This window comes from Oryx dammah, unplaced genomic scaffold (genome assembly GCF_014754425.2).
Source record: "Oryx dammah isolate SB20612 unplaced genomic scaffold, SCBI_Odam_1.1 HiC_scaffold_24, whole genome shotgun sequence".
In the NCBI taxonomy this organism is placed as follows: Eukaryota; Metazoa; Chordata; class Mammalia; order Artiodactyla; family Bovidae; genus Oryx; species Oryx dammah.
Genome location: NW_024070208.1, coordinates 47,569,487 through 47,595,558, shown reverse-complemented (window position 1 = coordinate 47,595,558; position 26,072 = coordinate 47,569,487). Strand labels below are relative to the sequence as shown.

Sequence of the window (26,072 nt, the reverse complement as noted above, 5' to 3'; positions counted from 1 at the left end):
TCACTAGGAGTTAAAGGGGACAGAGAGGGTTTTGATTGTCGTAACTGGGGGTGGGGGTGGGGGTGGGTGGGAATGCCACTTTCATCTAGTGGTAGAGGCCAGCGATGTTGATAAAACATTCCACAAAGCAAAGAACTGCCCCCTACTCCCATCCTGAACAAAAATTATCCAGCCTCTATGTTAATGGCTGGAGAAGGAAATGGCAACCCACTCTAGTATTCTTGCCTGGAAAACCCCATGGACAGAGGAGCCTGGCAGGCTACAATCCATGGGGTTGCAAAGAGTCAGACACGACTAAGCGACTTCACTTTACTTATGCCAACAGTGGTTAAGAAAATCTGATACATATATTTCTTTTTCTTTCTCTTTCACTCTTCTTCTTTCTTCTAAATTGTAACTCTTGAATAAGAAATGGAACATATTTATGACAAGAAAAAGAGAAAATGCTACTGATTTTTTCGCACTGACTAGGTATTTGGTCCATACTGCATCTGAAGTAACAAGACACTTTTCACCAAATTTTTACTTGACCAATGGAATAACAGACTTTGTAAAGGATTGTATTGGTGAGCAATAATATGAAATGTAAGAAAAAAACAGACTCCAAGAAAGAATCAGCAATTCATATACACTAACATGATCTCTGACTACCATTATCGGGCATTTGAAATGTTTTCTAGTATTCTTCACAAATGATTATTAATTTAAAAATTATAAAGTGTCTTGGTATTTGTGTTATGACAATTAAATTCAAAATTTATGTAGTTAGGAAAATATTCACCAATATAACAGCTAACCAAAATATGTATAAGCCACATGTTTAAAATGACTCAAAGAATTATGAAAGTTCCAAAAGTTAAATCATAATAGAGTACACAACACAATATTTATTTTTTAACAAAATAGATAAACCAAATATTTACATTTTATGTATTTTGATTATTATGATAAAATTTGTTAATTTAATGTTCAGTTAAAATAAGCTTTAAATTAGCTATTTAAAAAATGTCAGGTACATAATTAAGATAAACTTTCTGTTCATCAGAAAAAGAACTGCGGGAATCTGTCCAAAACACTAGGTCTTCATTTTTTGTATCTTAGACCACTCAGGTGCTTCTTTCTTGGTCTGTGAAAAAAATAAAAGAATAAAATAAAATTAAGTAAAATGCTTATAAGAAGGACAAGAGTACAAGAGAAGCAATTCAAAGAACTAAGCAACTATATACACTGGGAATTTTTCTGTAAAATTATAGTAAATAATTGCTTTCTATAATTCAGAAGGATACTTAAGGGCAAAGATTTTGTCTTTTGTCAGAAATAATCTCCCACTGGAATGTCTATTAAAAAAATACACAGCTGTGTTTTCTGGCTTAAAGTCTGCATTTAACATATTCTACAGAGGTGAGCTGGAGAAGGCAATGGCACCCCACTCCAGTGTTCTTGCCTGGAGAATCCCAGGGACGGGGGAGCCTGGTGGGCTGCCGTCTATGGGGATGCACAGAGTCAGACACGACTGCAGTGACTCAGCAGCAGCAGCAGGAGCACAGAGGTGAGCATTTTATGAATTTATTCTATTTTTCAAAGAAAATTATAAAAAAAAAAAACCAAGGCCACAGTTTCTTTTTAGTTGTCTTATCTATCTATATAGATACTCATTCACTCAGTAGTTACTTAGTGAAGAATTTCTAGATCTAAATCATTGTGCTTTGGGTATTCTGAATTGTTAAGTATAGGGTTGGCCAAAAAGTTTGTTCGTTTTGACTGTATGATGTTATGTTGACCAACCAGAGTACTTCTTGGGTTCACTGCTCAATCATTTCAGTCCCAAAGAGCCTGGCTATACAGAGTGGTAACAGAGGAGCAGGGAAGGTGGGCTGCAGTAAAACTCAGAAATCTATATAAGGTACTGATTCCAATCAAAACATCTTATTTTATGTAATAAATCACATATGCAGTTACTCCTTTCCCACTTACAGCTCCTTAGAATTATGAAGAACCACATTCCTAAATACATAAAAATATATGTACACTGGCATATAGATAAGTACGATAAATTATAATTTTATCTTTCTCATATGCCATAGCTGAATGCACAAAATATTAGAAGTGACATCAATGGTCAGCTCCTCTTGACCATAGCCATGCCCTTGGCCACCTTTGGTTACCACCACATATACCAGTAGTCCCTCCATCTCCTTCCTCAGACCCCATATGTATGCTACAGATACTTTCACATAACGCCTAAAGGCAACTAAAATTCAGTATGTCAAAAGGAACTCCCCCAATCCTTCATATTTTGTCTTGGTGAAGGGTACCATATTTTGTTCAGTCATCTAAACCAAAAATGTTGGATTCTTCTTCATCTTAGCTTTCTTCTTTTTTTTTTCCCGCTTGCTGTCTTCATTCCAAAGAGTCCTTAACATTTACAGAGATATCGTTTACATTCCTTATTCTCTATCTTGACTCCAAAAGGCTTACCTTGGGCCTTTATTTCTGCTTCATTCCTGCAAGAATTTCCTAATTCTGATTTGACTATCTCTTCTGTTCATCACCCACAATCCTTCCAAGCTTATCTTTCTAAAATTCGAACCTGCATTAAAACACTTTAGTTGTTTTTCTTTAATAGAAAGTCCAAAGTCCTTAGTATTAAAGGTGAAAGAAGCCTTCAGGGTGAAACAGGGAAAAGCCAGGCTTTATCTTCCAAGAGAATTCAAAGGTGACAGGGGCTAACCAAATCTAAAAGAAACCAAAGTACAAACCAGAATGCTAGCTGATCTGCCAGAGTAGGTTCCACTCTGAGAAACTATGCTCTTCAGTAAGACATGACATAAACTGGTTTTAACTGTGGCTCAAGGATAAAAAAATGTGAAAGCAAATTGTATAGACCAAGAAAAAGGCATAGAATTTGCACATCTACATTTTCTCAATCAATGGATACTAGAAGTTCTTTTAGTATTATGTATGTGTGTGTGTATGTTTAGTTGCTGAGTTATGTCCGACCCTTTTGCGACCCCATGGACTGTAAGCCTGCCAGGCTCCTCTGCCCATGGTATTTCCCATGCAAGACAACTGGAGTGGGTTGCAATTTCCCTCTCCAGGGGATCTTACTGAACCAGGAATCAAACCCACGTCTCCTGCATTTGCAAGTGAGCTCTTTACCACTGAGCCATCAGGGAAGCCCGTTATGCATGTACGGTTGTAGCTGTTCAGTCGCTAAGTCTTGTCTGACTCTTTGCAACCTTATGGACTGTAGCATGCCACACTCCTGTGTCTTCCACTGTCCTCAGATTGATGCCCACTGCGTAAGTGATACTAACTAACCATCTTATCCTCTGCTGCCCTTTTCTCCTTTTGCCTTCAATCTTTCCCAGCATCAGGGTCTTTTCCAGAGTCAGCTCTTCATATCAGGTGGCCCAAGTATTGGAGTTTCAGCAACAGTCCTTCCAATATATATTCAGGGTTGATTTCCTTTAGGATTGACTGGTTTCATCTTCTTGCTGTCCAAGGGACTCTCAGGAATCTTCTCAAGCACCACAATTCGAAAAAATTAATTCTTCGGTGCCCAGCCTTCTTTAAGGACATTTGTTGCAAAGTGATGTCTCTGCTTTTGAATATGCTGTCTAGGTTTGCCATAGCTTTCCTTCCAAGGAGCAAGTGTCGTTTAATTTCATAGCGCCAGTCTCCATCCACAGTGATTTTGGACCCCAAGAAAAGAAAATCTGCCACTGCTTCCATTTTTTTCCCTTCTATTTGCCATGAAGTAACTTTGGCCACCTCATGCGAAGAGTTGACTCATTGGAAAAGACTCTGATGCTGGGAGGGATTGGGGGCAGGAGGAGAAGGGGACGACAGAGGATGAGATGGCTGGATGGCATCACTGACTCGATGGACGTGAGTCTGAGTGAACTCCAGGAGTTGGTGATGGACAGGGAGGCCTGGCGTGCTGTGATTCATGGGGTCGCAAAGAGTCGGACACAACTGAGCGACTGAACTGAACTGATGACATGGCCAGCTGGTTTCCTGGGTTACATCTATTTTTCTCTTCTGAAACACAGAACTCTGATTTTATTATGAGAGTAATAAAAAACTACATTTATCAGCCTCTCGGCTTCCCAGGAGATGCAGATAAGAATCCACCAGTGCAGGGGACACGGGTTCAGTCCCTGGTCTGGGACATTCCATATGCCGAGGAGCAACTGAACCTGTGCACCACAACTGAAGCCCGCATGCCGAGAGCCCGTGCTCCAAAACAAGAGAAGCCGCTGCAAGGAGAAGCCCGTGCACTGCAACGAGAGAGCAGTCTCCGATCTCCGAAACCAGACAGAGAAAAACAAACAAACAAATAAAGCAGTGTGCACATGGCCACAAAAGGAAATAAATAAAAATGTTTTGAAAAAAGCAGAAACACTGAAAAAGGGTACAGTTTCCAGTGTGAGCTACCTGGACTTTGTTGTTACAGAAAGTCACATATTTTATTAGATAGTTTGTATTCTAAAATAGAAAAAAAAAAAGTAATAGGAACTCATTTCCTACATGTTTAATAGCAAAGCAAGTTTCCATCAGAATCTATTTTTACCTGGGTATACTGACTTAATATTAAGATAATGATGCGATTTAGCAAAACCCAGCTGCTCAAAACTCTTGAGCATTTGATTTTACTTCTTCCAACTCTTAAGTGTCACCTTCTTGAGGAGGCCACCCCCTCTATTCCTCACTCCCCATTTTGTTTTATTTTTCCCTATAGCATTTGTCAATTTTCCAGTTTCTCCACAATTTTTGTTTTTTTGCTTGTCGATTTATAGTTTAATTTTCATAAAAGAATGTAAGCACTCATGGAAGGAGGAATTTTTATATCCTTATTACCTCTAACAGTACTTGGCATAAGGTAAGGGCTCAATAAACATTTTTTTAAATGAATGAATGATGTTAGTGTTAGCTAGGAGAGACACCTCTCAGTTCTGTTTAAGTCTGGCTATGAATTCTCACGGGAGTTTATATTCAAGAGTTGCCCCTACGCAATGTGAAAGAAAATGCCACCATAGCAATGCCATAATATGGCTCCAACTAATCAGGAAAGATCACCATTTGCAAGTAAGGTGGGCACTATTAATGATTCTAAGTAACGCTGCCATTATTGAATGGGGATGATAGTAACCAGTAAGATACGGAAATAGCGTATTCTGTGGCATGAACTCAAGGCACGCTCAGTCTTTCTACTGGTAAACTTCTGCCCTCAGTCACTGTCTGAAACTCAGGGTACCGGTGAATAACAGTAGGATAGAATAGGTCAACTTTTCATCTACATCAGTATCTATATCTAAACACTAGCAAAATTCAAACAAATCCCTTGGAGATAACAGTGATTCTGGAAAGCTGATTTCAGATCCTTATGACACATGCATTCTCTGTTTTTAGATATTTTGTCAGTAAGGTACTATCCATTAGGGACGGCCCAAAGTTCCAGACACTGGAAGTTTCTAAGCTTTTACCAACTCCTGATTAGTACTGAGCAAACTACATTAAGATAGATCACTGACTGGCAAACTATGGTCCATGGTCTGTTTTATATGGACTGCCTGCTAAGAATGGATTTGACATTTTTAAAGAAAGGTAGAAAGCAAAACAATATGCATGTGCCTCTTAAGGCCTAGAATATTTACTGTCTTGCATTTTAAGGAAAAATTTGCCAACCCCTGATAGATGACTGTTAAATAAAGTGGGCACAAAAATTCAGATACAGAACTAACTGCTTTTTATTTTGGTAATTCCACTCTTTTACCTATTTAACAGTAGTGTTTCTTTTATGTTACTATCTTAAAGTTGTCTAGCTTTTCTACCCATAATTTGGTATTTTAGGTAACAAATTTTGCTATGCCTCTTCAGTCATTAACAGAGTTAATCTTCTGAGGAGCATCTTTATTTTCTATTTCACAGTTAAAAAGAATTAAGATTCTCAGAGGTTCCATGATATGAAACCCTTTTCATTATATATTTTATATACAAACACATTAGACATATATTAGACATACAAACTCCTGAATTAATTAATTAATTTTTGGCTGCACTGGATCTTGGTTACCGCACATGGGTTTTTTTCTAGTTGCAGTGAATGGGCTTCCCTTGTTCCAGAGCATGGGATCTAGAGACTACGGGCTCAGTAGTTGTGACACACAGTTTCAGCTACTCTGTGGTATGTGGAATCTTCCCAGATCAAGGATGGAACCTGTCTCCCCTGCACTGGCAGGCAGATTCTCACTGGACCACCGGGGAAGTCCTAGACATACAAACCACTTAGAGTGAACTGTTGTATTGGGCAGATAAACTTTAATTGCTTAGTCGTGTCCGACTCTCTGCAACCCTATGGGCTGCGTAGCCTGCCAGGTTCTTCTGTCCATGGAATTCTCTAGGCAAGAAAACTAGAGTAGGTGGCCATTCCCTTTTCCAGGGGATCTTCTTAACTCAGGGCTTGGGGTTCTTCTTTACCATCTGAGCCAAAACGCTGCTTTAATTTTCCAAGCTGGTTTAGGTTAATTATATTTGTAACTTTATAAAGAAACAGTACAAATTAGTGAAAACCTCCCATTATTAGTGGTGTTAGCAGGCCCTGAAGTAAACTGTATACCAGATCTAGGAAAGAGCTCGGGGGCTGTGGTTAAAAACAAATGATGGGATTAACTGGAAACCAACCAGAAGTAATTTACTGTTACAATGTGATTCGGGAGATAAGATAGCTACTTTTGTATCATCCAGAAACAGACAACTAAAACATTAATATATAACTTGGGGATTATAACATTGAGAAGAATGCTGACTGATAAATGCAGACACAATACGCCTGGTAGATTATTCCTGGAATCTAGAAAGAGAGCTAGAAATTAAGAATCTATTAATAATGTTCAGCCAGCGCCACTTTTTTGAAGTAAAGAAATATTATGCTTAGTAGATATAATCACTGTATTCTGAAAACAAAGATACAAACTAGGAATCAAAGAAACAAATATTTACGAGTCCTCAAAGGCAGGGCTCAACTTAAATGAGTCTAGGAGAGCTGACCAGCTTTTCTACCAAGGAAGTGACTAAATGAGAAACTGCCCCAAATCACGCAGTCCTCACATCTCTACTTCCACATGTGCTAAAACGAATCGTTATTTCTAATTTAGCTCACAGCTACATTACATCAGAAAGGGGTTGCTATTACTAAGAGCTGAAATTACAAAATTATTTTTAAAAATGTAAATAGACATAGCTAGATATCTTGAGGTCTGAGCATGTTCTGATGAGACAAATCTAGATTCAACATGAAATAGTGAAACCAGAGCTTCCAAACAAATGTGACAAGAAAGCATTAGAGGTATGATGAGCAACTGGCCCCTGAGCCTTTAGACATGGCTGGAGCTGCTTCAACCTACCAGCAAAGTTCATTTACCCTGGTGTGCCATAAAATATTTTGCTTATTCTGCACACATTAGACACAATAACTCCCATTCCCTCTGCTTTCTGGTAGCCACCATTCTAATAATCCCTGCCTCTTTGAATCAGACTACTCTATGTATACTTTATTGATGTGTATTTTTCTTTTGTCCTAGGAGAAAGCATTAAGTGGTGAAATGCCTAAAGTCTGGCATAAGAATGTAGTAGGAGAGGTATAAAGTCAGGTTATTAAACATTCTCATTTTGAATAATGAAAAGGAGCAAATTAGAAAATGTTTTATGAATATTACACTCTCTGCCCTTAGAATTTCTCACTCATTAACCCTTACTGTCCTTGTCAAATCCTAGACATTCTTCAAGATCAACCTCAATGCTTTCTTTCCTGGTGCCCATCAATATCATATTATCTCTCTCTCTCTTTTTTTTTTAAATTTTCATAATAATTTGTATTTCCTTTAAAAGAGTCCACCCAATTTCACCTTTTACTATTTTCATTTGTTTTCTTATCCTTGATCTTGGAGGACAAGCATCTTTAAAGCTGACTTTTTTTTAGCACTTACTTCAAACTTTTTAATGTATTTATTTTTATTTTATCTTTAAAATTATTCTTATTTTTTAGCTACACAAGAGGCATGTGGGATCTTAGTTCCCCAACCAGGGATTGAACCTGCACCCCCTGTGCTGGACCGAGAAGTCCAAAGTTGACTCTCTCTTCGTGATCAGATGCTCTGTAATGCTTAGGTCCTCCACAGAGTCAGCACACATGTGTTCAACTTAACTTACTTGAACACGTTTGGGCTTCAGATGACTACACATAGCCTTCTAAACCACTTCTTGAGAATCAAGTGGTTTATATAATCATTTTTGTAAGAATTACATAAATGTAATTTACCCATTCAACCTACACTAGCCAATGAGGTAACCAGTGCAAGCCAAGACCGGGACCCTATCATGAACTCCCTGTAATTCAGACCCTTCAATTACATACTTGTGCTGCATATTCCTACTATGTTCCCTATTCCATTTGGAGATTCAGGCTCTTTCTTTTTTTAATGCCTACAATCCCTTGTGGCTCAGTGGTAAAAGAATCCACCTGCAATGAACGAGACATGGGTTCGATCCTTCAGTCTGGAAGATTCCCCTGGAAAAGGAAATGGCTACCACTTCAGTATTCTTGCCTGGAGAATTCCATGGATAGAGGAGCCTGGTGGGCTACAGTCCCTGGGGTTGCAAAGAGTTGGACATGACTTAGCAACCAAACCACCACAATCTACCTGGAGACAAGACTAACAGTGGGGTTGCTAATATGTATTTAAAGAAAGTATTGGCAAAATAATGCAAATGATATGAATCCTGAGTATAAAGGTATTTTGGGAAAGGAACAGACAACTAGTAAAAGACAGTTCCATGCTGCTCTGAAAGGAGAGGAGAGTTGCTACAAAGAGGATTCAAATAGCTCTTGTTGTCTTCTAGGAAGGGGATAGGTAAAAATGGCTAGGACAGCTAAAAACCAAAGAGAAAGCAGATTATCGGTGGGAACAAACTGTGAGTTTCGGATGAAAGAGACTGAGTGGTGTTGCCTAACGCAGAAGCAGCACGTGGTCTTAGAAGTTGCTGCTTTCACTTTCCTTGTAGTTTATTTGTTGTTGTTCAGTTGCTCAGTCGTGTCCGACTCTTTGTGACCCCATGTAGTTTATTTAGTTCAACACTAAAATTCCCCCACAAAGTTTAGAGTTTTCACAGCTAAGATGATAACTAAATTGGGGAGGCAAATGACTTTCTTTTTTTTAAGTCCTGTGTTACCAAATATTTATTATCTGCTTTGATCATGTGCTATGTAAGGCAATGGGAACACAGCTTCCATCCTCAAAGCACTTACATTCTATGGTTCAATTTAGTCTTTGTTGGTACATCAAAAATGCCTGAATAATAACCCTGCCAACATGTGTGATTTCAACAGTCAAGAGTTTTCCTACAGAATACAACTTGTGGGAGACACTTCCCTGGTGGTCCAGAGGTTGAGAACTTCCTTCCAATGCAGGGGATGTGGGTTCCATCCCTGGTCAGAGAAACAGAGATCCCATGTATAGCAGAGCACCTAAGCCTATGTCCTCCAACTGAGTCTGGGTGCCTCACTGGAGGCAAACTACAGAGACCACCTGCTCTGCAGCCTACGAGCACAACTAGAGAGAAGCCTATTGCTGCCAGGAAAGATCCTGAGTGCTGAAATTAAGACCTGACACAGCCAGGCAAAAAAAAAGAAACAAACAAACAAAATGCACCTTATGGGGTTGTCTTCGTATGTAAATATCACGTGAACACTGCAGGACATTTTTATGATTATAAACTTATGTGAAGAAAAATGTCTTAAGTTCTTATTCTTCCCTTTTCTCTTCTCTAACTCAGCTCTACGTTCACCCAGCAAGTGCAAGTGATAGTTGCTCAGTCATGTTTGACTATGTAACCCCATAGACTGTAGCCCACCAGGCTCCTCTGTCCATAGGATTTCCCAGGCAAGAATACTGGAGTGGGTTGCCATTTCCTCCTCCAGGAGATCTTCCCAACCTAGGAATCAAACCTGGGTCTCCTGCATTGCAGGTGATTCTTTACCATTTGAACCACCAGGGAATCCACCTTCACCCTACTGCCCATTTAACAGGGGCTTTCTGTATATTTTCATATTTTCAGTGTATATATAAACACGCACCTATCCATCCCTCCATTACTGAATTTAATATTAGGGAAAAATACCAACAGCAAATAATTTCAGCCAAAGGATCTGGAAGTAAATTAGAAATGTTCCATTGTAGCTATAGAACCATAAAATTATGTAATGGTTAGATCTTACTTTCAAATATTAGCATCATAAATTCCTATTAACAAGATCAGAGAAAACATAAGAAAAGCATTGCTATGGAAAATTGAAAATACTCAGTAACTGTAGAAATTATGATGCTTTAAGATAATCATGGATGCTAGTATAAAAGAAGTTCAGGCCTTATATCATGTAATCTTGCTCCTAATTTTATAGATAAGAACCAGTTCAGGGCATTTTAGTGACTTGCCCCAGGTGACCTGGTCAGTTCCCATTCCAAATTCTACATTATTAGCAACAGAGTCTTGATTTGACTGGTTTATATCATGAGCTCTCAGTTTTCATTAGGATGTAGCTGAGATTACACCTCTTTTGAAACATTTTCTCTAGTATATAAGAAAAAGATTATTGTAGAAAAAAAGAAAATACAGATAAGCATAAAGGAGGAAATAAAAACTACTCAATTAAGACTTTATATTTAAAATCTTAACTGTTTTCTCTTTGCACAACCTTATGTTGACGACCTGGAGAAATCTGTTACTTTTGTACTGGTGACAGTCAGGATTTCAGGATATCAGAATCAGCTTACTTACCCAGCTAAAGTCAGACATGTAGGAGGTCAGGGTCAGAAAGAGTAGTTCATTGCTTGAAACAGAGAAGGGTCAGAAAAGCAGACCAGAGCATGTGATAGGCTTAAGGTATTTGGCTGTACCATGGGGTTTTCATCCGACGCTACATTTCCCATTAGCATCTATGTATTCAGTCTGCTCTCTTATTGTAGACTATAATAACAGACACATCATAGTGTCTGCCATAATCTTAGCTGACTTTCTGAGGGGAACCTGCCTAGCCGTAGCCCTTCTGAATGAACAGCCCTAGGCAGCTTTCTTTGGTACCAGATGATCCCTGGTCATTAGTAAGGGCAGCCATTGAGTAGCTGGTATCCATCCCCCAATAAGGAGGAACTGTGCCAATTCAATTCTTGCCTTTGGAAAATAGAGAGAACTAGTTAGAAGAGAGCAGATTAGGCAAAGGATGCAGAGAAACACGTCTCAAGACAAGGAACTGTGAGCAAATGGATAAGGAGGTGGAAACCATGAGTGAGCAGACACTAGGAGAGAAACAGCGAGAAACCAAGGTACCACTAGAGGAAAAGATCCAGGGACTCAGCCGTGGAAATCCACAGGGCTGCCTTGTTCTCAGGCTGGTCAATCTAGATTTCCTGTTTTCTCCATTCTGTTAGCTCAGTCTATTGCCACATAGATCCTTATGATAATTATCCCTTATTTCATTTAGATTGTAACTCTGTCATTTTTTTGAAAAAGGAGGTTGAACTATGTAATCACCAAGCAATCTCTCACATCTCATTGATCTTGAGTAGCATGTTCTGAATGTATAATGAAACAGCTTAGATCAGAAGTTCCCATACTTGACCGATTATTATAATCATCTAGGCAGTTGAAAAAAGTTTAAGATTCTGAGGACTCACTGACTCAGAATATCGTACAGAAAATCTTTCTGGGTTTGAGTCTCTATGCTCAGATGGTAAAAATCATGCCTCTTCTGAGAAATTAAGGCATGGAGGGGTAACCGTGTTGAAGTAAAGTGAACTATTTAATAAAGTTACTCCTAGTTTGATTCTGTTAAATTCTCATTATTATTAAAATATCATTTTCAATATTTCATAATTTATTTTCTCTACTTTTAATCCAAATATTTCTAATATCTTGTTTTTTTTTACTACTTTCTGTGCACATACATTTTTACCTAATAATGCATTTCAGATTTTTGGTTTATGTTAATATGATTGGTTTTATACTTTACAAGAAAACTCCTCACAGCAAAATATATTATTTTACAAATAAGAGGGGATAGGTGATATTTTACATCCCTTTTATTCTTATGTAAATATATAAATGATGCAAACAGGGAATTCCCTGGCTGTCCAGTGGTTAGGACTCAGCGCTTTCACTAGAGGGCTGGAATTCAATCCCTGGTCAGGGACCTAAGATCCTGTAAGCCAAGAGGCATGGCCAAAACAATAAACAAACAAACAAAACCCCCCCAAAACAAACTTCTTTTTGCTTATCTGCATTTTCTCTTTTTTCTATAATAAACTTTCTTTTATATACAAGAGAAAATCTTTCAAAAGAGGTATGATCTCAGCTACATCCTAATGAAAACTGAGAGATCATGCTGTAAACCAGTCAAATCAAGAGTTTCTGATTCGTTTAAAATTTGTCCCTGGAGAATGGAACGTGCTATATTAATGCTAATTACTGGGCAAGTTCAATACGCTACCTAGAAAAGGGACTAATATAGATCTTTCAAGGCCCTTTCGTAAAATGATTATAGTTAGTCTGAAACCAATATGAGTGAGAGGAAAGATATTTAAGTCAAATATATTTAGTGAAAACTAAAGACTAACATTCTAAATTAATTTTTGTTGTACTTACAAACAGTGTTGGTTTGGGTATAAATACATTGTCTTCAGGTTCTTTAGGCGCATTCAAAGTCTTTGATTTCTGATTTTCTGTCACATTTTTGGATTCCATTTTAGTGAAAAGTAAGTTGTCCTCGGAACGCTTACTACGCATGTGAGTGATAATCTGTTTCATTGCTGCCAATTCCTGTTGATACATGAAAATAGAAGAGGAAGGCAAGTATGATTTTAGCAAGCAGAACTCATGTTGATGTTAAAACATTTATTTTTATTCTTGAAGTAGAAAAAACGTTGAAACAATTACATTACATAAATGAGGAAAGTTGTGAAAATAACTACATATTAATGTTCAATAATGATGCACAAAAATCTCATAGTTGTTAATACTGTTAAAAGATAAATATATCATTCCAAAGGGGAAAGAGGGGGAGGGAGAAATAGGGAGTATGGGGTTAACAGACACATACAATAGTATTATCCTGTTATACATAAAGGAGATCAGCAACAAGGACTCACTATATAGCACAGAGAACTATATTCAATATCTTATAATAACCTATGATGGAAAATATTTTGAAAAAATATACATGTATAACTGAATCACTTTGCTGTACAACTGGAACAAACACAGTATTATAAATCAACTGTACTTCAAAAAAAATATTATTTCATAGTCTGCTGCTGTTGCTGCTGCTAAGTCACTTCAGTTGTGCCCGACTCTGTGCGACCTCAGAGACAGCAGCCCACCAGGCTCCCCCGTCCCTGGGATTCTCCAGGCAAGAACACTGGAGTGGGTTGCCATTTCCTTCTCCAGTGCATCAAAGTGAAAAGTGAAAGTGAAGTTGCTCAGTCGTGTCCGACTCCTAGCGACCCCATGGACTACAGCCTACCAGGCTCCTCCGTCCATGGGATTTGCCAGGCAAGAGTACTGGAGTGGGTTGCCATTGCCTTCTCCAATTCCATGGTCTAGTGTTCCCCAAATTTTTCAGTACATTGGAATCACCTGTGGAGCTTAAAAAACCCCTCTGATGTCTGTGTTCCACTCTCAGAGATTGAGAGATAATTGAGCCTTGGTTCTGAAATTTTTAAAGATCCCCAGGTGATTTTAACAAATTTGGGAGTCATGGGCATAGCTACGTCCCACTGTAGCTTTTCTACACATACTTGATAAACAGATTATTTAGGCACTTAACTTTTTCTCTTCTACCTCTTAAACTATCCTACCAGCCTTTTTTGAAATCTTGCATGAAGATGCAAGGGAAAAAGTCTGAAAATTTTTTTCTTGTCTATTAATCAGCAGTTCAAACAATAAGTTTAATATAGCTTCAGGATTTCTTTAAGTATGTTATTCCAGGACTAAAAGACAGAAAAGAAATTTATGGTTACCAAAAGGGAAAGTGGGGGGAGGGATAAATCAGGAATTTGGGATTAACAGATACAGACTGCTATATATAAAACAGATCAACATCAAGGACCAACTTGTATAGCACAGGGAATCAGAATCACTCTGCTCTACACCTGAAACATTGTAAATCAACTATACTTCAGTACACAACAAAACATGTTACTCACTCTTCTACAAACAAAAACCTGAGTAGGTCTATCAGTCATTGTTTGAACTAAGGATTAGTTAAGCTGAACTTGAAAAACCCAGATCAAAAATTTCCCTCATTCTCTCTTCTACATCTATTTTGTTGTTTCTTTCCCCCATAGTCAAACCTTTAGCACCGCACACTAACTGGTGGATATTTATGCTTCATTAATAAATTGATTTGATCAAACACAAGTATATGGAGAGAGGGCAGACTAAACTTTTCTTTACCTTATTCTCTGTAGAACAGTGGTAGGCTTTGTTGGAGGTAATTTTCTCCTATGATTTTATTTCATCTTCGTGCCAAGACACAAAAGTTACAGCGATAGAAAATGTTCTGCTTCCTTTTACTAATCTGTTTATAGACATCAGCTCTGTGTCAGAGCAAGTTCCTACAGGCCTTTTTTTTTTTTTCTGGCTGTCATTAGTTCTATTTAGAACCATCTAGCTTGAGTGGGTATTTTAAAACAGAGCTGTTGAGTTTAAGCCACAAAGCCTTAATAACTCACAGGGCCAAGAGAGGAGCTAGAAGAAATGATGCTAGAATCCTCTCTTTTGTGCAGGAATGCGGCTGGCTTGGCCAATGCACATGAGGATGTGTCTACCTTCAGAAACTGTCAGTCTATATACTATTTAAAAAATTATTTATTTGGCTGTGTCCTGTCTTAGTTGCTCTCCAGCATGTGAGATCTTAGTTCCCTGACCAAGGATTGATCGATCCCTTGTCCCCTGCATTGCAAGGTGGATTCTTAACCACTGAACCATCAGGGAAGTCCCTGATATTTGAGCCTTTTGAGGACTCATTGCTTTTGAGATTATGATTCTTCATTTATATGCTTCCCTATAGTGGTGTGTGTACCATTGATTTAATGTAAATCATGTCTGGTGTTATGGTAGATTTCAGCTCCTGTTCTAGTTACCATGCGGTAAATAGAAGTGAGAGGGGAGATAATGGTCTCTCAGCCTATCAAAGGAACATTTTTTATCTGAAAAAACCTCTTTTTACTAGTCATACCTTTTGTACCTTGGCATGGAGATAAAATATTAAGAAAAAAATTCCCTCCAATACAACCTAACACTATTCTATAGATAAATAGGGTCCAGGGAATCATACCTTCTGAGGAGAGGGAAGGGGGAGATGGTAAGGACAAGGAGGGAGAAAACAAAGGGGATGAGGGGGTACCAGGCAGAGGGCTTTGGCTCCTGAGAGTCCAAGAAGAAGTCATGCTTTTGTTTCTCTTTGGCCTCACCTGCTGCTCATATAGGAACAGTTACAGGTAACAGATCACTTCTGATGCTGGTCAGGAGACAGAAGGGAAATTCACAGGTTTTTACTTTTAGACTAGGATGACCCCAACGGGGGGTGCTGTCACAGTACTACTGCTGTTCATCTGATAGTATTAAATGTTAGCACAGCTTCTGAAATCTAAGTAAAGAACACTGAAAAAGCAACAGAATTCTGCAAAATTCCTATTAGGATAATACACAGCTACAGTGGACACCAAAATAAGATGCAGTTTTATTATGTTTTCATACAGATGATCTCTTTTGTATCAATGGTAAATTTGAACAAAGAAAATTCCACTTAACATCAAATAGTATTGACACCACCACTGGAGACTGAGCACACAGAAAGCCAGGCACAGGCAGTGGAAATATTTCAGTATTCGGTTAGAAGTCAAAGACTCCCCTACTCTGGACAAGATTATTAACTGTGTAAACTTAGGAAATCTACTCTGATTCAATAAGCTTCAGCTTCCAAATTGATCAAGTGTATGCTTGTCTCACCTTTTTGGATCTTTGCCAGTCTCATATGTGTTTGGGTATGTTTATTTTGCATTTCTTCTATTGTGAGGGTGGGCAGTTTTCCTGAGTCTAACGGTATCACCAACTCAATGGATACGAGTTTGAGCCAACTCTGGGAGATGGTGAAGGACAGGGAAGCCTGGCAGGCTGCAGCCCATAGGGTGGCAAAGAGTCCGACACGACTGAGGTGACTTAGCACACACACATAGGTAATTAACAAACAGTGTTGTGATAGTTTCAGGTGAAAGCAAAGGGACTCAGCCACCATACATATACATGCATCCATCTTCCCCCAAACACCCCTCCCATCCAGGCTGCCACACAACACTGAGCAGAGTTCCATGTGCTATACAGTAGGTCTTTGTTGGTTATCCATTTTAGATACAGCAACCTTGACTTTCTTACAGTGATCTCTCCCATTCTTCTTAAAGAGTTTCTGCCTTTTTTCTCCTCATTGATGGAAATGCCTTTTTTCCCATATTACCTAAGATTATCTAGCTTCTTAATCATACTGTTTGCTGGGATCAATTCTGTACTGACTGATCTTAAGACTGACGCAAAGTCGTTACTCTGAAATTTCCTTTTATTGCACATCTTGGCATGTTCCATTATTTCTCGTCTCTCTCTCTTTTTGTCATTTGATGGCAAACAATCTAGTAATTTCATGAGGGGGTACTCTGGTAAAGTACTCGTCCTCAGAACTCTGCTGGTATTACTTCTCTGTTTTCTAAAGTCAAATTTCTGGGAACTATGATGCCAAGCTAATGCTGATTTCTTTGTAAGTATTTTCTTTCTCTCAGAACTGTCAATATTGTTTACCTTTGCCTTGTAAATTTTTGTCTTTTTACCTTTTTCAAAGTTTTAGGAGAGTTTGTTCACTTTTCCTAACATCCTTCTACTGGCATTTTAACTTACTTACAGTAACTTCATGATTTTGATTTCAGCAATTTTTGAAAACACCAGAAACTTTTTCTATACACTGCTTATTTTCTATAAATACTAATTTCTCAAATCTTTCTGAAGAAACTAATTACAAAACCTTGCAAGTTCTTTTCTGTCACAGAATTTTTTTGTTTTCTCTGGAGAAGAGTCAGTCCCTCTGTTTATTGTGCCTTTTTTTTTTTTTCCTCTTGTGCTATTAATTTTCTTCCAGTTTCTGACAGTCTTTGGTTGTGTGTCCCAATTAATGAATGAAGAAACAGACTAAATGTTTTCTTTTTGCTGCTATGGGCCATTCGTCTGAATGAGATAGCTGGATATGTGGACAAGAAAATCTGTCAAGCAGGTTTCACTCTAGGGTCCTCAGATGGAAAGTAGGCTCTCTTATCCCAAATGTAGAATATCTTATTCAGGGACCCTTCTTTTTGGCAGTCCTAGTCAATTCCTGGCAAACGCTCTATTAATTTAGAAAGTCATCTGTCAAAATATTTCTTTTAATTTCTGCTTTTTAAAAACCATAGAATCATTACTCATTCATTATAAAATTCAAGTACAGCAAAAGTACCATGCCTCAATTCTCTTTTCTTTATACCACTTGTTTGAGACCTTTAAACATTCTTCTATAACAGTCTGACTGATAATAATATTGATTAGTTCTGATACGTTTTCTAGTGATCTACAAAAACCTAATAGGATATATCATATAATTCTAGTATATCAAATATATAAGAAAATTACCGTTAACTTCAGGAATGAAGGAACCATTCATTAAAATGAACAAATGTAGAACTGCATCCAATTATATGATTGTAACTTAAGATAAAATAAAAATAAAACAAAACAATAAAAACCACATTGCAGCACTCTACTCCTCAAAGTGGAAGAGTTAAGGACATTCTTATGAAGCTTCCAGATGATGATGATGTTGAAGATGATGACTGTACAAACACTCTATAAAAGAGATAAACTGCTCTCTTGAATGTGAATGCACATATCCTGGTCATTTAGTATAAACTATTTGCATAGAGGGTGGCATATTAAAAGAGCTCCACTGCAGAGCAGCTGCTTAAGAGTATTGCACGGTTGATGCCAATAAATGGCTGAAAGTTGTGAACTCTGCAAAGATGTTGGCAAGGGGACACATAGATGGCATTTCTTGATGAAAATAGCTCTAAGAAGTATAATGCAAACATGTGCTCCACTGGAGGTTACACTGAAGTGCTCTTTAGAGGAATAACAATGTATCTGGCAGTCAAGTCAGCATTCTGTGCATCCTTCTTACCTGACCTAACCCGAGGTAAAAACCAACCTGGTTTTAAACCAAACCAAAACAGTCTGAAATGCAGTACATGGATGCAAACTCAAAAATGACAGAATGATCTCTGTTCGTTTCCAAGGCAAACAATTCAATATCATGGTAATCTAAGTCTATGCCCCAACCAGTAATGCTGAAGAAGCTGAAGTTGAATGGTTCTGTGAAGACCTACAAGACCTTTTAGAACTAACACCCAAAAAAGATATCTTTTCATTATAGGGGACTGACATGCAAAAGTAGGAAGTCAAGAAACACCTGGAGTAACAGGCAAATTTGGCCTTGGAATACAGAATAAAGCAGGGCAAAGGCTAATAGAATTTCGCCAAGAGAGTGCACTGGTCATAGCAAACACCCTCTTCCAACAACACAAGAGAAGACTCTACACATGGACATCACCAGATGGTCAATACTGAAATCAGACTGATTATATTCTTTGCAGCCAAAGATGGAAAAGCTCTATACAGTCAGCAAAAACAAGACCAGGAGCTGACTGTGGCTCAGATCATGAACTCCTCATTGCCAAATTCAGACTGAAGAAAGCAGGCAAAACCGCTAGACCATTCAGGTATGACCTAAATCAAATCCCTTACGATTATACAGTGGAAGTGAGAAAAAGATTTAAGGGACTAGATCTGATAAACAGAGTGCCTGATGAACTATGGATGGAGTCTCATGACATTGTACAGGAGACAGGGATCAAGACCATCCCCATGGAGAAGAAATGCAAAAAAAGCAAAATGGCTGTCTGAGGAGGTCTGACAAATAGCTGTGAAAAGAAGAGAAGTGAAAAGCAAAGGAGAAAAGGAGATATATCCATTTGAATGCAGAGTTCCAAAGAATAGCAAAGAGAGATAAGAAAGCCTTCCTCAGTGATCATTGCAAATAAATAGAGGAAAACAAAAGAATGGGAAAGACTAGAGAGCTCTTCAAGAAAATTAGAGATACCAAAGGAATATTTCATGCAAAGATGGGCACAAAAAAGGACAGAAATGGTATGGACCTAACAGAAGCAGAAGATATTAAGAGGAGGTGGCAAGAATACACAGAAGAACTATACAAAAAAGATCTTCATGACCCAGATAATCATGATGGTGTGATCACTCACCTAGAGCCAGAAAACCTGGGCCTTAGGAAGCATCACTATGAACCAAGCTAGTGGAGGTGATGGAATTCCAGTTGAGCTATTTCAAATCCTAAAAGTTGATGCTGTGAAAGGGCTGCACTCAATATGCCAGCAAATTTGGAAAACTCAGCAGTGGCCACAGGATTGGTCAGTTTTCATTCCAATCCCCAAGAAAGGGAATACCAAAGAATGCTCAAGCTACTGCACAATTGCACTCATCTCAGATGCTAGTAAAGTAATGCTCAAAATTCTCCAAGCCAGGCTTCAGCAAAACGTGAACCGTGAACTTCCTGATATTCAAGCTGGTTTTAGAAAAGGCAGAGGAATCAGAGATCAAATTGCCAACATCCACTGGATCATCGAAAAAGCAAGAGAGTTCCAGAAAAATATTTATTTCTGCTTTATTGACTATGCCAAAGCTTTGACTGTGGATCACAATAAACTGTGGAAAATTCTGAAAGAGATGGGAATACCAGATCACCAGATCTGCCTCTTAAGAAACCTGTATGAAGGTCAGGAGGCAAGTTAGAACTGGACATGGAACAACAGACTGGTTCCAAATCGGGAAAGGAATATGTCAAGGCTGTATATTGTCACTCTGCTTATTTAACTTATATGCATAACACATTATGACAAACACTGGTTGGAGGAAGCACAAGCTGGAATCAAGATTGCCGGGAGAAATATCAATAACCTTAGATATGCAGATGACACCACCCTTATGGCAGAAAGTGAAGAACTGAAGAGCCTCTTGATGAAAGTGAAAGAGGACAGTGAAAAAATTGGCTTAAAACTCAATATTCAGAAGACTAAGATCATGGCATCTGGTCCCATCACTTCATGGCAAATAGATGGGGAAACAGTGGAAACAATGTCAGTCTTTATTTTTTAGGCTCCAAAATCACTGCAGATGGTGACTGCAGCCATGAAATTAAAAGACACTTGCCCCTTGGAAGAAAAGTTATGACCAACCCTGACAGCATATTGAAAAGCAGAGACATTACTTTGCCAACAAAGGTCCGTCTAGTCAAGGCTATGGTTTTTCCAGTAGTCATGGATGTGACAGCTGGACTATAAAGAAAGCTGAGCACTGAAGAACTGATGCTTTTGAACTGTGTTGTTGGAGAAGAGTCTTGAGTCCCTTGGACTGCAAGGAGATCCAACCAGTCCATCTTAAAGGAAATCAGTCCTGAATATTCATTGAAAGGACTGACGTTGAAGGTGAAACTCCAATACTTTGGCCACCTGATACAAAGAACTGACTCAGCTGAAAAGATTCTGATGCTGGGAAAGATTGAGGGCAGGAATGAAGGGGAGAACAGAGGATGAGATGGTTGGATGGCATCACTGACTCAATGGACATGAGTTTGAGTAAACTCTGGGAGTTGATAATGGATAGGGTAGCCTGGCGTGCTGCAGTCCATTGGGTGGCAAAGAGTCGGACATGACTGAGCGACTGAACTGAACTGAAGTGTTCTAAACCAAGTACATACCTATATTGGAGGTTTAAACTACATCTGAAAGAGCATTTAAACATTTTATTTTGGAAACTTTTAGTCCCCATTTTCTACTGCTCAACTTTAACCATTATCAACATTTTGGCAATAAATAGCTTTTTCTTAAAAACAGCTTTATTGAGATATAATTTACTTGCCAATATAGTCATCCATTTAAAGTATAAAATGAAAAAAATTTTTTTCCATCACCTCAGAAGGAAACCTGAGTCCTTTAGGAATCACTCCACTATCTCACCCTGCCCTCAATTTACCAGCCACAAGCAACCACTAATTGACTTTCTATTTCGGTGGATTTCTTTGTTCTAGGCATTTCAAATGAATGGAACATGTGTATCCATTGTGACCAGCTTCTTTCACTTAGCATGGTGTTTTCAAGGTGCATGATGTTATATATCTACTAGTAATTCATTTATTTTTATGACTGAGTAATATTTCATTGTACAGCTATCCCACATTTTGTTTAATCCATTCATCAGCTGGTGGACATTTGAGTTGTTTACACATTTTGGTTGCTGTGAATAATGCTGTTAACATCTAACATTCATGTACAAGTTTCTGTGTAGACATGTTTTCATTTCTCGAGTATAAAACTAGTTGTGGAATTGCTGGGCCATATGGTAACTCCATGTTTAATCATCTGAGGAACTGCCATAATGTTCTGTCAACATTGTTTTTATCTACTTCCTTTCCAGTTATTTTGAAATATTTGAAAGCAGATTTCAGACCTCAGATCATTTCACTTGTAAATATTTCAGCAGAGATTTTTATCAGATAAGGATTAAAAAATATATATCATTATCACATCTAAAAAAATAGTTTAAAAGAAAATGCAAAATTATTATAAAGTTATCTATTGATACTCTAAGTGTCCAAAGATAATTTAAAATCATTATCAAAGCAAATTTTTAGCACATCTCAAATGTATGATTTAAAAAGTTTATTATTATTGGAGTATAATTGTTTTACAATGTTGTGTTAGCTTCTGCTGTATAATGTGAATCAGTGTGTATGTAAGTATGCATATATATTCCCTCCCTCTTGAGCCTCCCTCCCACCCTGCCCCCCATCCCACTCCTCTAAGTCTTCATAGAACACGGAGCTGAGCTCCCTGTGTTACATAGCAGCTTCCCACAAGCTATCCATTTTACACATGGTACTGTATATATGTCAATGCTACTCTCTCAATTCACTCAATATATAATTTTTGAAGAAGGTAAAATATACCTTGAATGCTAATACCGCTACACTCTGAAGAATAGACAAAACAGATTTTTATCTGGCAAATTAATATTCATGTAGTATTTACTATGTTCCAGGCTTTGCACTATGTATTTTATACAAAAATCTAATCTTCAGGATTTCCCTGGTAGTCCAGTGGGTAAGACTCTTGTGTTCCCAATTCAGGGGGCCTGGGTTTGATCCCTGGTCACGGAACTAGATCTTGCATGCTGCAACTAAAGTTCACTGCTGCCAGTGAAGATCCTGCATACCAAACAAAGATCAAAAAACCCATGTGCTGCAACTAAGACCCAGCACACGCCCAATAAATAGAAAAAAAAAAAAATTTAATCCTCTGTTACATACCAAGAGGTAGATATTACTGCAATTTTCAAGACAAACTGAGGTTTAGAAGATTTTAAGAAATACAGCCAAATTCATTAGCTATTAAGAAATGAAATCAGGATTCAAATGAATTCAAAGCAATTCAAATTAGAATTCAAATGAATTCATTATTTACACAATAATGCAGATGCTCTCTATCAAGGCCTCTGACAGTCACAATTTCAGGTTTGGAAGGGACCTTCAAGTTATTTAACCTCTATACAAAGCAAAACAAAGCAACAATAGCAACCACACAAAGCAAACCAAACATGTCTCCATATAATGTCTATCCTTAGGTTTTAATTCCAGCCTTTGGAGAGATGTATCGCAAGTCTGTTTCTGCCTCTTTCACATGCCTACTTCGAATTTCTTGTATCTCTCTAAATCTTTTCTACCCTGTTGTTGTTCAGTTGCTCAGTAGTGACCGACTTTTTGTGGTCCCGTGGACTGCAGCATGCCAGGCTTCCCTGTCCTTCACTATCTCCCGGAGTTTGCTCAAACTCATATCCATTGAGTCAATGATGTTCAATCCAACCATCTGTCCATCTGCCCATCTGCCATCCCCTTCTCCTGCCCTCAAACCTTCCCAGCATCAGGGTCTTTTCCCATAAGGTGGCTCTTCACATCAGGTGGCCAAAGTACTGGAGCTTCAGTTTTCTTCTCTAAACACCCCCAAATCCATTAATCTCTCTTGGCTGAATGGAATTCTTTTATCATCTTGCTTATTTTCCTCTGATTACCTCCTGGTAAGTATTCAAAGTTTTAAGTCTAGAACAGGATGAAGTCCTGGCCAGAACAGAGAAGAATAAGGCTTATCTATTCCTTATTCTAATGCATTTCAGATGATAAATATTTTTGGAGTCATACCCTATCTACCATGGAAAGCTTAGTGAGAGCTCAAGGATTTAGTAAATGAGACACAATTGTGCTGTCATAGCCTAGGGGACATAACTAATCACTAACAACATTCTTTCCTGAACTTGGATATAATCTTAAGGTCATCCTCAACAGTGAGGCAGGTAGAGGAAGCTAGCATTATTACACACTGAAGTAGGCTACTGCTACTGATGACTGAAAACAGAAGTGTGGGCACCTCAATTCTGTTCTGATTGGTTTGTGCAGATCCCTTCATTCATCTGATTACCAAATTTCACCTTGGACTTTTAACGGCCTTGCCTCTGGTATACATGTCGTCTTGTACCTGGCTTTTCCTTCTGTACCAGTATTCATCTAGCTGTTGTCTGCTTTCTGGCTTTTATTATTTCAGTATAATCTGGTCGGTTTTGATGCAAATTCTTGTTGATTTCCATCATTAATTTCAGACTCCAGGCTCTTTGAGACTCTTCGGTGTCTGGAGTGTGACTCACTCTAGTGCCCGAACTTCTCCATGTTGTATTCCCAGTCTTCCTTCAGTGTCGGCAACTTGGTACAGGATATAGATGTCCTAAGTTTAAATGAAAATACTGCCAAAGAAGACCATAACCATCTCATTTCACTGTTAATATTCTCTCCTGGCCAACACATATTTCCAGAGACTTATTTTAATAGCTTTGCAGTTTGTTTTGTGCGTGTCCTTATACCCAAGAATTGTTTAGTTTGTTATAAACGGCTGCTAGCCTAAGAGTCATAAAAACGCAGGGTTAGAAATGATAGCAAGAGGTCATTCACTTGTTCCTTACTGATAAAAAAAGGTCAGAGAAGTGTACTTACTATTTAAAAGGAAACATACCAAACTTCTAAAATGTAGTGGGAAAAATACACATTTCATTCTTTAAAAACAAAACGAAACAAAACAAACCTAAAACGAGAAAATGAAAGGTCTATGTGATACATAATAGATGTGAAAGTGTGATGCAAAAACTGTTCAAAGGGCATATGTACACAAATAAGGTATTTCTATGATGAGATAGAATGTTTCACCCCAGACAGAATTTTACCTGCAGGACACAACAGGGGTATTTGTAATTTTAAACCTGATGATGAAAAGATTAAAAAAGAAGCCAAGGTACTTATGAAAATCAAAATAATCTGACCTAGTTCTGTTTAGTGCAAGTCCACATAAACATGGAGGTCTACAGAGTATAACCTTAAACAAAAACTGTGTGTCTTTAGGCAATTCAAAATTGAGGAGAGGAAACATTCAGTCGCTGCTTCTGTCAAGTGGGTATAAGGCCATCACAGGGCTCTTTGGATATTTTAGTTATAACGTAATTGGGCTGAAAACAATTAAAATATTTTGGTAGGAAGAAGTTATATTATTACATTTTTACATAGTAGGTTTAGTTTAGTCATACTTCAAGTATATTTAAATCCAACACTTGCAATAAGTATTTTTTGCAATACTTTACTCTCTGAATTTCCTCAGACTTAAATTCACATACCCTTATGTGGAAAAAATAAGCATTCTCAAATTTTATAGGGAAAATATGACTTATACTATATATGTTTTAGCTTTCCACTATAATAATTACCTTTAAAACACTCTTTTACATCTAGGAAATCAAAAACAAATTTGAACTTGAAGAGCACACTACGATGAGAAGTGTATCAATCCTGAGAAATAATTACATCTTCATTTAAAGAAAAATTAACTTAACCACACAGTATTTTTTTTTAAGTCATGATGACTGTTCTGACTGTAAAATTTAACTACATAGGTGTCTAAGAAAAACATGTAAAAAGGTATTCTTAAGGAAATTTCAAAATAGTTAAGTATGAACCAAAAAGAATGACACACATATAGAAATATGTAATTTGTTTGAGCCCTTTATGAAGTGGATTGCCTCAGGGGCACTTGTGATGCCGAAACGTCCCTGAAACTTTCCGAGAAATCACAAAGAACATAGGAGTTAGTCCTGGAACATAAACATACCATAAAAGAATGATAATTATACCGTGACTTCATTTTGCAGAAACCTGGCTAACTGCAGGTTTTTTTTTTTTTTTTTTTTTTTAAGTGACACACATCGCAGTAAGAGGCAAGTTATCTGGAACCGTGGGAGTCAGGCCAACATTCAGGCAAGTGTGAGGCCTTGCATATTCTAGGCACTTACTAAGAAGTGGTTAGTTAAGTTCTGGTTAAATACTAACTGAAATGCTTGTGGACCTTGAGAGAGATTATTGACAGAAGCACTGGGTGAAAGAGTAGAAGAAGCTCGTTTTATTTTTTTTAATTTTATTTATTTTTGGCTGTGCTTGGTCTTCATTGGTGCTGGTGGGCTTTCTCTAGCTGTGGTTCATGGGGGCTCCTCTCTAGTGGTGGTGGATGGGCTTCTCATGTTGTGGAGCACAAGCTCTAGGGCATTTGGGCTCAGCAGTTGTGGTGCAAGGGCCCAGCTGCTCCACGGTGTATGGAATCTTAACACACCACGCATCTTCGAACCCACATCCTCTGTCCTGACAGCCACATTCCTAACCACTGGCCCACCAGGGAAGTCTGAAGTTCAGGTTTTAGAAACAGATGTATTATATTCCACAAATATATATGTAT

At 38.0% G+C, this 26,072-nt stretch overlaps 1 protein-coding gene across 3 annotated transcripts in view; it reads right to left on the bottom strand.

Moving 5' to 3' along the window:
* Positions 1 to 506: 506 nt before the first annotated feature.
* The window catches only part of PIBF1 (progesterone immunomodulatory binding factor 1), a 231,424-nt gene continuing 205,858 nt past the window's right edge, over positions 507 to 26,072 (bottom strand). For all 3 annotated transcript variants that reach the window (XR_005725642.1, XM_040266864.1, XM_040266865.1), the window contains 2 exons: positions 12,703 to 12,876; positions 507 to 1,126 (listed from right to left, as the gene is read on the bottom strand). Coding sequence is in view for 2 of the 3 variants with exons in the window: in XM_040266864.1 (XP_040122798.1) it covers positions 1,076 to 1,126; positions 12,703 to 12,876 (225 nt within the window). In the remaining variant the exon portion in view is untranslated. The remainder of the gene's footprint in view (positions 1,127 to 12,702; positions 12,877 to 26,072) is intronic.